This window comes from Trachinotus anak, unplaced genomic scaffold, assembly GCF_046630095.1.
Source record: "Trachinotus anak isolate AG129_WGS33_773 ecotype Australia unplaced genomic scaffold, CSIRO_AGI_Tana_v1 ptg000001l, whole genome shotgun sequence".
Taxonomy (NCBI): domain Eukaryota; kingdom Metazoa; phylum Chordata; class Actinopteri; order Carangiformes; family Carangidae; genus Trachinotus; species Trachinotus anak.
The window spans coordinates 15534711-15546736 of NW_027273852.1; the positions used below are offsets into that span (position 1 = coordinate 15534711).

The 12026-nt window shown below is 39.5% G+C and overlaps 2 protein-coding genes across 3 annotated transcripts in view; one reads left to right on the top strand and one right to left on the bottom strand.

The window, feature by feature from the left end:
• The window catches only part of itga4 (integrin alpha 4), a 31306-nt gene extending 25694 nt beyond the window's left edge, over positions 1–5612 (top strand). For both annotated transcript variants that reach the window (XM_071480177.1, XM_071480167.1), the window contains exons 27-29: positions 1486–1584; positions 2269–2388; positions 2707–5612. In XM_071480177.1, coding sequence (XP_071336278.1) covers positions 1486–1584; positions 2269–2388; positions 2707–2808 — 321 coding nt within the window. In that variant the 3' untranslated portion in view covers positions 2809–5612. The remainder of the gene's footprint in view (positions 1–1485; positions 1585–2268; positions 2389–2706) is intronic.
• The window catches only part of cerkl (CERK like autophagy regulator), a 35500-nt gene continuing 28956 nt past the window's right edge, over positions 5483–12026 (bottom strand). Inside the window, exons 9-14 of the mRNA XM_071480188.1 lie at positions 11514–11576; positions 10783–10820; positions 10555–10663; positions 10369–10465; positions 7515–7711; positions 5483–6280 (exon numbers count right to left, since the gene is read on the bottom strand). Of these exons, the coding sequence (XP_071336289.1) occupies positions 6202–6280; positions 7515–7711; positions 10369–10465; positions 10555–10663; positions 10783–10820; positions 11514–11576 (583 nt within the window). The 3' untranslated portion in view covers positions 5483–6201. The remainder of the gene's footprint in view (positions 6281–7514; positions 7712–10368; positions 10466–10554; positions 10664–10782; positions 10821–11513; positions 11577–12026) is intronic.

Here is a 12026-nt window from a genome sequence, read left to right on the forward strand (position 1 = left end):
CACAGCCTCTGTGAACTCATCCAGACTGTTGGAAGCAGTCCTGAACACCTCCCAGTCAGTGCAGTCCAAACATGCCTGCAGATCCTCTATGGCTTCACTGCTCCACTGCTTCGATGTCCTCGCAACAGGTTTACACAGTTTTAGTTTCTGCCTGTATGTGGGAATCAGGTGGACCATGACATGGTCAGAGTGGCCCAGTGCAGCCCGGGGGACGGCGTGATAAGCACCACTGATTGTGGTGTAACAGTGGTCCAGAGTGTTCCCCTCTCTGGTCGGGCAATTAACAAACTGTCTGTATTTGGGCAGTTCATGACTGAGGTTCCCTTTGTTAAAGTCACCAAGGACAATAACTACGGAGTCCGGGTTGGTCTGCTCCACACACAGTATCTGGTCGGCGAGCGCCCGCTGTGCCTCCTGCACGTTGGCCTGTGGTGGGATGTAAACACCGACCAGGATGATTGAGGTGAACTCACGGGGGGAGTAGAAGGGCCTGCAGTTTATGATGAAAGTCTCCAGGTCAGGAGAACAGTGCTGCAGGATCACTGTCACGTCTTTGCACCAGCCACTGTTTGCATAAAAGCAGATTCCTCCACCTTTGGTTTTGCCGGACAGCTCTGTGTCGCGATCCGCTCTGAAGAGCTGGAAGCCGGCCAGCTCCAGCGCAGAGTCCGGATCGATCCACACAGCCACGTCTCCGTGAAGCACAGGACGGCAGATGAGGAAAAGTCTCTGTTCTTCTGCACCAGTAGCTGAAGTTCATCCAGTTTGTTGGGCAGTGAACGCACGTTGGAGAGAAAGATACCTGGGAGAGGTGTGCGGAGTGCGCGCCGGCGGAGACGCGCAAGCGCACCGGCACGTTTTCCTCTCCTCCGGCGTTTCACTGCGAGAGCAACGGTCAGTGCACCTCTGACCAAAATGTCCAATAATCCCACAGATGAGTCGAGAAAAGTAGGAAAAAAATCCACTGGAGTTGTTTCTCTGATGTTAATGAGCTCTTCTCTGGTGAAAGAGCTCCGGAAACCAAAGCAGAAAACTGGATTTATAAAGAAAATAAGGCAAAAAAATGCGCACCAAAACACCGAGGCAGCCATCCGCGGCGCCATGGCAACAGAATTTTTAAAGAAAGTTGTGAATGAATATGTGAATGGGTGAATGTGACTCGTAGTGTAAAGCTCTTTGAGTGGTTGTTCAGACGTTCTTCTCTTAAGCAAGTCGAACGAGTGGTTGAGCGGGCTCAAATATTGATATGCAAACAGATGTTTAAGTGCATTTCTACATTAATTTATGGCTAACTTCATTTATAGCCCCACAGAGATGGGGCTCATGCACATGTACCCAGTTCTACGATGACTGAAACTGATAAAACAGAACCAGGTGTTGGCACAGCTTCAGACATCCAACAACATATTTCTGTCTTTATGTGTCGTCATGAATCTACAGAGTTTTATGCACCTGGACTCTGATGTCTGTCTTTGTGTCTCTCAGGGTCGACACAGTATCATGAAGTTGGAGAGCACAGCAATGATATCATCTCCCAGAGAAGATTCTCACACCGTCCTCATCCAGAAACAACTTGCAGCACAGGTGAAACACCACGCAGCCAATCACAAGCAACAGCTTAATCAGTCAAAACAAAGGTTTCACACAGAGACTGATAATAAAATCAAAAAAATATATAATAAGCTTATAAAATACATAATAGTACATAATAAAACAAAATACTTATAAATCATGTTAAAGATTGAACCAGTAGTTCCAAATCTTTGTACTTGTCTGTTTGACCCTTTGGGGGGTCCCGACCCGTAGGTTGGGAACCACTAGACAAAAATACCAAACTGTATATAAAGTAGAAAAAACAAGTTCCACCTCAAGCAACTACAACAGTAAAATTATGTTTACAAATGTATGCATCAATATTATCAATCTAATGATGTCATATTTAATAATGTATCAGTCACAGGGACCTTTCTCTGCAGAATGAGTACTTTTACTCAAATACTTTCAGTACATCTTGCTGTACTTCAGTAGAATTTTAAATGCAGGACTTTTTAGTGACTTTACTTAACTAAAGGATCTGAGTACTTCCTCCACCACTGGCAACAAACATAATGTTTGTTGTAATCAACAGCTACACCACAGCTACAGTAAGTTCACCACCAAAGCCTCATGGGGGTTGTAGTTGTTGAAAGTTAACAAAGGAGATTTAACAAGTGAATAGTTATCCTGTGTGTTACTAATGATCATATATTGTGTGTGGTACATTTCTAGGTCGTGGTTGATGCTCTTTTCACCCAGAAACCCTCAATGACAGTGAAGGTCTTCATCATTGTTGTCAGTTTAGTTTTGGGTCTTTTGATCCTGGCTTCTCTCATCGTGTGTCTGTGGAAGGTAAATATTTGTTTAACATTAACAAATATCCTAGATTTGATAACATTTAATTATATTGGTACTAATTAACCAAAGTATATCCCAATTTAATGGTCTGACTATTGCAATATAACGATACTATATATTGGCAGTATAATGTAGAGATAAACCTATGTAGATTGCAATATAATGGTACTTATAAACTGAATTAATTTGCAAAATAATGGTACTTGTAAATTGCAGTACATCCCAGTATAATGGTAGAGATAAACTGCAGTATATCACAATATAACTGTTGTAGTTGCGACACCAGCTTAATTTTTTCACTGTGTCTCTCAGGCTGGTTTCTTTAAGAGGGAACTTCAGAAGAAGGAGGAGGAGTACAAGAGACACAGCTGGGACTATGTTGCTAAAAGTAATGACAGAGAGAGCATTTCCTAAGTGTCACTTCTACCCATGACCTTTGACCTCTGACTTTAAGGTGGAGTTAACATTTTGACTATGCAGCAGTTTTAATGAGACATACAGAATGTGCTGACGGACAGTGAACATCGACAGCCAATGAAATCTGTCCAGACTGTGTCAGAAGTTTGAAGTCAGACCTGTCTGAGTCTGACGGATGATGAACATGTCTCAAGTGAACGCCTCTTGAACACACCTGTATCTGACCATGACCTCTTAAATTATTTTGCCTGATGTGCCTTCACAAATGCAGCCAAGTGCAAAGACTTAAGAAGACTGTGGCGACGGATGGATGGAAGATTAATAAAAAGGGAAGTGAATCTGAAACAATCATATCTGGACCAATTGGAGGGTCTCAGGGCTTCCTGGGATCATGACAATGTTATTGATGGCCTCCATTTTGACTCATTTAAGAGGAAACAAACCAAAGGTAGTGACCTTCAGTCTCAGGGGATGGAAACCTGGCCTCTGATTGGCTTATATATCTCTGGGAGGCCTCCCTTCTGTCTGTGTACATTATCTTTTTCCATTTTGTTCACCTGCTGACCAACACTGTATGCACTGGGGACACACACAAAGAGCAGACTCACTGACTGTGCACATACCAGATGTCGTCCAGACAGAAGAAATAGTCAAGTGTTGGCAGCCTGAACAACATGTGTTTTTGTAGAAAACAATCAGTGCTGGAGTTTTAAGGGCTTTTGATCTTTCGCCTGTTTTTTCCGTCTGGGATTTGTTTGTTGGAGTTTCTGATCACAGCAGAATCTAAACCAGGAACATGTCGCACATTGGATTTGCTCATGGGGGTGATCTACATCCACGCCAAGTTTTTCTGTCAAATTCAGTTTTTGTGAACTTTGACATGCAAAATTGCAGCGTTGGCCAACAGCCAGCCGTCTTGACAGTGCTGACCTTTGATGGAACAGTGTCGGCCAAAATGGAGGAAATTGTTGTAGCTAATTAGCTGTGTCGCATCATCCATTTTAATTTAACCTTCTTCTGTTGGAGTGTAAACTGCTTCACTGAAGAGATCTGCAGACCTTTGTGAGATGGAGCTTGACAGCACAAATACATCTTTTGCCTTGAGTCATCATCAAGACAATAACTGAGAGGTGGTGCTTGAGCATCAGCTTTGGAGAGCTTTTTCCCTCAGTCACTTTTTTTTAAATTAAATTATGAACAATCCTGAGAGTAAAATGCCAGTATAGTGTAAACAGCCCAGAGCAGAGAAAATAGAAACGCTGGGAAAGCGAGTTGTCACTTGATGGTTCTAATTTGGCTAACATGGCTCCTCACTTCCCTCAATTGCTTGAGGGAAAAAAAAACACTGGGTGGTATAAACCTGGTAAATGACAACAGATAGATGTGCTGTCAGGGAAAGACTGTGACTGATAGAAATGAAACAAAAAGAAAATTTGTTCATGGCTAAAAAGAATAAAATCTATTTGCGACAGACAGGTACAGCTAAGTCTGACACCTTTTTGAGCCCCCGGATGATATTTTACAATTAATAATAATAAACACAACTTAATAGCTGTACATTTTTTCTAAATGAGCAGAGCTGCACTTGGAACATAAAATAAGAAGCGTTTCCAGATTGTGCACACACAATATTTTCCAGTTTCTGAATAAAGAGCTGGTATTTCTGTTTCCACAGGTATTCTGTCTAATCTATAGTACAAGTCATGTAATATTATTTATATTATGATTTCACAACAGCCCAAACCAATCAGTAAGATTCATGTTGAAGTGGTGTAGTGGTCCTTTAAAAAACTTTGGTGAAGGATACACCTTGTCTCCTCTGAGATGTATTCAACCCACCAGAAGATCCTTGATGGCGGACATTGATCGATTTATATTTCAGGGGACTGGGAGGAAAGCAGCCACTGTGAAATATCAAGACAATCTGCGGATGAATTTTTCTGTGCCACACCGTCAGTCTGATTTCACACGTGGGTTTTGTGTTGCCTGTTTATGTAGTCTGCTGTGCGACCGTTTACTGCTGCTGTGAGGAAGCAGTTCAGGGAAATGTACCAGAAAACCGCTCTGTGCAGGAAATGAAAAAACAAGTGCTTCCTCTTTAATCAACCGTCCAAGGAACAAATATTGTATCATCAGTTTTTGCTGTTAAAAGTAAGTAAGATCATCATCATCAGTAAGATATTTTTATGTAAATATCTTGGCAACAGTCATGACACACCAACATGACTATTCTTTATGTGAGAGTTTTATAGTAATTTTATTCATAGAGCACTTTTAAAGATACTCAAAGGTGCTTTACTTGACAGATTAAATATGTAAAAAAGAACTAACTGCACACGACTGATCTCAGACCAGGTGGTTAAGGTCAACCCAGGTAAAGTTTCCTGGTCGACAAAATCTTAATTGAACAACTCATGGATTTGGACTAAAATTTGAGTGAAGCACCAGTAAAAGTAAAAGATGGAACTTGGTGAACACAGACAGCAACACATCGAGCCACAGGGTTAATTAATGGAAGACTACTTGAAAATCAGCATTTAATAAAATGTTTAAGGTATTAAAAGTATTAAAAAGCATTGTTTTAACTGTGTATTCTGTGAATGAAGACAGTTAAGACAACTGCTACCCTCCCCTCCATTTATCTATTTAGTACAAATGCACATCACAGATGTTTTTAATATTTTAATAAATTAGTTTATTGTTATTGTTGTGTATTGTGAAGTTGTTCTGCACTGGAGAGTCTCACTGCTTTTAGCTACACTTTTCTATTAAAATGAAAGATTTTCTATTTAAACAACAACTTGTACATGTTTTTTTTTTCTCATCATTATCACAACTGTTACTCTAAAAATCAGCATTATCTTTTAACAAAGCTTAGACACTTAAAAAGCTTCTACATAAAAACATCTCTGTTATATCAAATATAAAACTTTAAAGTCTTTGGACAGAAAGTCATCCTTTCCAGAAAATAGACAAGATGAAACAAAAAATTAAACTTAATAAAAAAAGAAATATGCAACACATTTAAGTCATCTGAAAGTCTGGTAATTAAAATATGGTAAAATGTAAACATTAATTTGAATATAAAATATGAATCATTATCCTCAGGAAATAAACTTAAAAGCACAGTTAACTTGGAATAACAGTATCATATTAATTAAATTTGTAGTTATTAAAGCTGCAATAATCAAGTGGGGCAAAAAATTGCTTAATGCAGCTTTAACAGGAAGCTGCAAAACTTGCTAGTTTTGTGTCTTTTTGCTTTGAATGAAAGTTTGATATTAGTTCACATGGCCATGGAAGCCGTAATGACCAAAAGACCACTATTGAGTCATTGTGGTTACCAAGGCGACCTGTCTTTGCCCCAACAAACAGCGCCTTCAGCTGGACTCAGATGCAGCTGCAGGAAATGATCGACTCGGCCTCGTCCACCTCCTCCCCGTACAGAGTTATGAGCCGTGGGTGCACCCTGAACACACCACATGCAGGCACACACACACACACACACGGACACACACACGGTCAGATGTATGTTTAGAGAGAGGTTATGATAGAAGTGCAGTGTAAGGTCTGATTTTGTCTGTTTTTCAAGATAATGTGACAGGTAAAAAAGTAAAATAATCTAACTGGTAAAGACGGGTCAGTTCACCCAAGCCACAAAAAAAAAGATTGGAGTGAGATTTGTGGTGCTAAATTCGTTTAAACAAATTAATGTTTACATTGTCCTAGATAATCCTCATAACTCAGTTATCATTTGGGGAGTTTCTTTGTACTGAAATAGTACTGTTTAGTTTTGCACTTCTGTAAAGTTGTGAGATACTTTTTAGCTCATGTCTTACTACTCGAGACTTCACACAGCATTTATGACAAAATTTCACACAATGGTCACACAATGATTAATATTTCATATAAACAGGGATGTAACGTGAAACTAGTCTGAGATTTTTTAAATAACAGATGAAACTGAAGAAGCAGAGGCCCAGAAGTCCTGACTTTTATTGGCCAGAACAGCAACAAGCTGCTGTTTATTGTATAAGGGAACAGGCGTCACTACAGAGTCATGCCATGCAAAAGAGGAAGAAAAACTAGAATTACTGCCTCACGGTTGAATGCCTCCACAACTCAGACTAGTTTCACGTTACATGCCTATTTATATGAAATATTAATAATTTGTGTGAAATCTTGTCATAATTGCTGGGTGAAGTCTTGAGTAGTAATATTTTAGCTAAAAAGTATTTTCTGAGGTGACACTGACCTTGACCTTTGACCACCAAAATCTAATCAATTCGTCCTTGAGACCAAATGGACCAAATTTGAACAAGTTCTTTCAAGGCGTTACTGAGATATCTGCATATTTTTGTATATTATACTTTCTATGTATTTATTTTTATATAATGACATTTTTAACCCATTATTTTTCACAATTCTTTTCCCTGTTTGTTTTGCTTGTCCTTCTTGCATTTTCTTTTCCCTATGGCATTTTTGCAATTGTAATAGGTATTTTTCACTATTTTCTAACATTGTATAGACTATTAATTAAAGTATTAATCAGTGTATAAGGAAAATAGCTGGCATGTTAATCAATAATTAAATTAATCATTAGTTGCAGCCATGTTTATCTCAGTTCAATCATACACTGTACAATATAATTGCACAATATAATATTATTGATTATTATAAGATTTTTAAAACACTCATCATACCTGATGAGCACTTCGTTAGCGATCTCCACCAGCTCTCCGTCGATGTTCCAGGGGAAGGCGGCTCCCTCTGATTGGATGATGGGTGTTGTTTTGGATTCACCCTCCTCTTCGCTCTCCTCCTCTGATAAGCCAGTCAGTGAACGGGGGCGGATCCTCACTGCCGACACAGTGTGCGTCTCCACGAAAGAGAAGCTGAACTGCAAATAGACATTCAGACAGTCAGAAGGACACACTGACAGGAGTGTGAGGATGTGTGCGTGTCAAAGGTCAGCTGAGGAGGTCAGAAAGGCTCATTAAGAATCCTTGTTAAGCAGCTTGTTAATCTGCAGCAGTGACCGGGTTTCTTCCTGTTTACTGTCCTGTTGTCTCTACTCTAACACCATAAAACTCCAACAGGGGGCAGCAAAGACTGACAGACAGACTGTCCTTCTGTCCTGTCTGTCCTGTCTATCTGCTTTCTTTCCTCCACAGGTTTGTGTTTTGTTTTTTTTTAAATGAAAGCTGAAAAAGAAATATGAGGTATCTTATTTAGTATTTCCACTCAATGACACTTATACTTCTCCAGTGTACTTTTTACTCCACCACATTCATTTGATAACTTTGTTAGTTACTTTGCATATTAAGATTTTACAAACCAAATACATGATCTTATAAAATATGATGCACTGCAAAAAAATTTTACCGCCAAGAAGTGTAAAAAGTTTGAGCTTAAATTTCAAATATCAAAGACATTAATTAGTTGGTAATTCTTCATGCAAACATGCAAAACTTTTCACTGTCTCAGCTTCTCTAATATGACGATTTGCAGCTTTTTATCATCTTAAATCACTGTAAACTGAATCATTTTGAGGTTTGGACTGTCACGCTGGACAAAACAAGACAGAAAGGTGAAACTTCTCAGCTCTGGATAAATTGTAAAGGCATTTCCTATCATTGTATGATGCTGAACGAACCAAAACATAAATGAATTGATCAAGAAAATAACCAGCATATTAATCCATAAATGAAAAGCTCTTTACTTATATCTTTAGATAAGAAGTAAAAAATTAGTTTTATTAGATTCATTCTGAACATTAATCTAATGAGAGCCTATGTAATACACTCACAGGGGTCATTTCTCTACATTCAGTACTTTTAATTCAAGTATGTTTTCCTAATAACACATACTTGCTGGAGTGTTTTTACAGGGTGGTAATCGCACTGTTACTCAAGTAAAGGATCTGAATACTTCTTCCACCACTGTAATAGTCAGCTGCTCATATGACCATTGCAGCTTAGCACAGAAACACAAACAGGAAATTCTGGACTAAAAAGCCATAACTCTATTAAAGGCAGAGTAGATGTGTCTGACTCTGATTTTCAGACCACTGCTGTAAATTCTGGTTTACTTTAAATTTTTCACACAGATCTCACCTGGCAAGAGCAACTCAGGTAAGTTACAATGTCCACAGCTGACTGAAACTGGGGTTGTCATAGTTATATGTGTCCTGCTCCATCAGGATGCCCTGTCTTGTCATGTTTGATGTTGAGCTGTCTTTTCAGATGTAGGTCAGTGAGTAAACAGCCTGTTTACTCTGCAGGACAGTGAACGCCACACTGTCAGTATATTTAGTAAGTAGGTTAGTGTGTGGTCTGACAGGCCAGGCCAGTCCAAGCTGAACCAGGCTAATCTATTCATTAACTAGTTTGGGTGTTTTTTTTACCTGAGGACTGCGAGGTCAAGAGTGAGTCTTTTTGGTAAGTTAGCTGCTGACAGTGGATTTTAATTACTTCATGTGCTACTCTGTAGCTTATCAATTTCCTTCAGGGATCAATAAAGTCTTATATGAACCTATAATAATACATCATCTTTTATTTGTTGATTATATTTTGTATTATAAATCTGAATCTGCAAAGTAACTAGAAACTATGATCAGATAATTAAAGTGGAGTAAAAAGGGCAATGTTTGCATTGGAATATTAGTATAAAATAGCAGAATAAAGTAAGTAACCAGTACATTAAAACTGTACTCACAGTACAGTACTTCAAGTATGAACATTACTCGAGTAAATATACTTAGACATATTATCTGATGAGATCAGATATTGGCTCCATTTTGGATCTAGATCCCAGTTGGCAAAATACTCTTCCTTAAACACTGATGCTACAAATCTCTTATCAAACCTTTAAACTCTCCTCACTCTTTATTCGCAGAGGAATGGAAAAAATACAAGTAGTAGCTTCTCATTTTTAGCCGGATGTCTCTGGTTGAAACATAGACTGTATATAAAAATGGACGTAGACTCCGGATCTGAAGAATGAATCCAGTGCAGAAGTGCCTTAAACCTGCTTTCTATCTAATGACCATCAGGGGGTGAGTCCAAAAGAAGTCTGATTGTATTGAAATTTATGGGAAAATAGTCCTACTCCACATTTGATTTACCTCAGTAAACGTTTTCCTAATGATTTTATGGTCTCAATTGCTGGTTTAAAGTTTTCTTCAATAAAACATGATGTTCATTTTTTTGAATTATTGTCCCATCAAACAGACGATAAAGCAGGTTATGCATTAGGGTGTGGCTACTGTGTGATTGACAGACTGAACCACACACGGCGACCTGCCTGACAATCAGGATAGAGTACAGAGCAGGTCAGATCCACCCCTCGCCCCTCCTCAGCTCCACCTTCTCGTCTGAGGATTCAAAACAGCAGTTCACAAATCAATAGGTGAAGTCACGGTGAGTTGCCACTTGGGTTGAAATGACAAACGTCTCTATCAGCAGATTAGATCAGCTGCAGCTAGTTAATGTTAATTCAGCGTTCTCTGGTAAACGTGAAGACTGAGAGGACTGTTTGATTGACAGCTATTCTCACCTGTCCACTGGAGCTGCTGTATCTCTTCAGGTGTTTGATGAACTCTGACCTGGAAGTGTTTCCCACTGCGATCAGTGCCGCGCTGCCATTTGCCAAACTGCCACAAACGGGAAGGAGGAGGAACAGAAGGTTAATGTCACACAACACAGGTGCCTTTACACACCTGCTCGTCATACACCTGTGTACCTGGTGTTGGGAGCCAGTCCTTGAGGTGCATGTGGACTCAAACAGGGGATGGACATGATACTGATGCTCAGATACAGGCCTTGATTGGTCGTCCAGGACTCCTCCCCTTCTGCATCAGGCAGTCACAGAAATAATAAGAATAAAGACAGACTAAAACCTGAACCAGGTTTGATCTTCTGTCCAGACACACAAAGTCTCCAACTTAAGACAGGCAAGTAGCACTCTCACCTGTCCCTGGATCCTGGTCCAGGTCCTGGTCCTCGTCTCTGAGAGAAAGGAGATTAAACTTTGTTTTAAACATGACTGACAGCTACAACAGTGATACACAAGAAATAAGTGTAAATGTGAAGGTACTATGCATAAAACACCACTATTACACTGGCCAAAGTGTGGGCGATCAGACAGAAAACAAATGGTTAGTTTTTTTCTATGACATTTTGGGAAAAAAACTTTTTTGGGCACCGGTCAGATGAGAAGATTCCATTTCATATCTGTCTGATATGAAGCTATAGCCTGGAGATTGGAAACCATTTTTGTACTGATGAAACAAACAATATATGATATGTTATGTAGTGAGCCAGGCTAGCAGTTGGCAAAAATTCAGAAAAAAATTTAGAATGCTTGTCAGGTTGGGTACGGTCATTTACAAGGTACCAATATATGTGTAATCAAGGTAAACAGGCAAGCTGCAATGATGGTCACAAACTGTGCTTTGGCTTACTACTCTCGGCTCGGTTACTACTCCCTATGTGGCCAGATGTGGCACAAGCTGCACTCTATCAGGTACCCATAAGGAAAGACATTTAATCAATTTGTCTTGTTTCGTGCGACCATCAGTCCGAAACCCAAAGATATTCATTTTCCTGTCATGTGTGACAAAAAGATGCTATAATAATGGGATTTTACCGCTTAGGGAAGTTATAACAGTGAAAATCATTTTATCTTTTTGTGTTTCTCACCGAAGTACAAACAGATTTGTGGTTGATTTTGCTGGAAGGAAAGAAAGCTGACAGTCCTCTGGTCTGAGGGAGACAGAGAAAGAAATGTGAGAAAATGTACTTTTTAAATTATGTAACACACTCTGAAGATGGCAACGTCAGTCATTCAATCTGTTCCACCGCTATCGTTGATCTTTTTATCTCAAGTAGTGGATCATAGTGGACGACAACCCTCCCCACATCTTGGACAGCTCAACAAAAAGCAAGCATGTCAAAATATATATATTTTTTCTTTGACATTTTCCTCAACGTGTTGGGTGACGTTGACCAATAGCAGCACACAGCACTCTTCCATGCTAACCTGTAAACATGGCGGAGAGGAGCGATGATGTTGGTGGAGCTGTTCAACAGAGGAAAATTTCATGGAGCTACGGCAACAACACTTCTGCCTTTTTGATGTTGTTTTCTTTTTTTAGGCTTTTCCAAACACAGGACAGAAAGCCTCACGCTGCTTCGGACACCACTGTTTCTTTA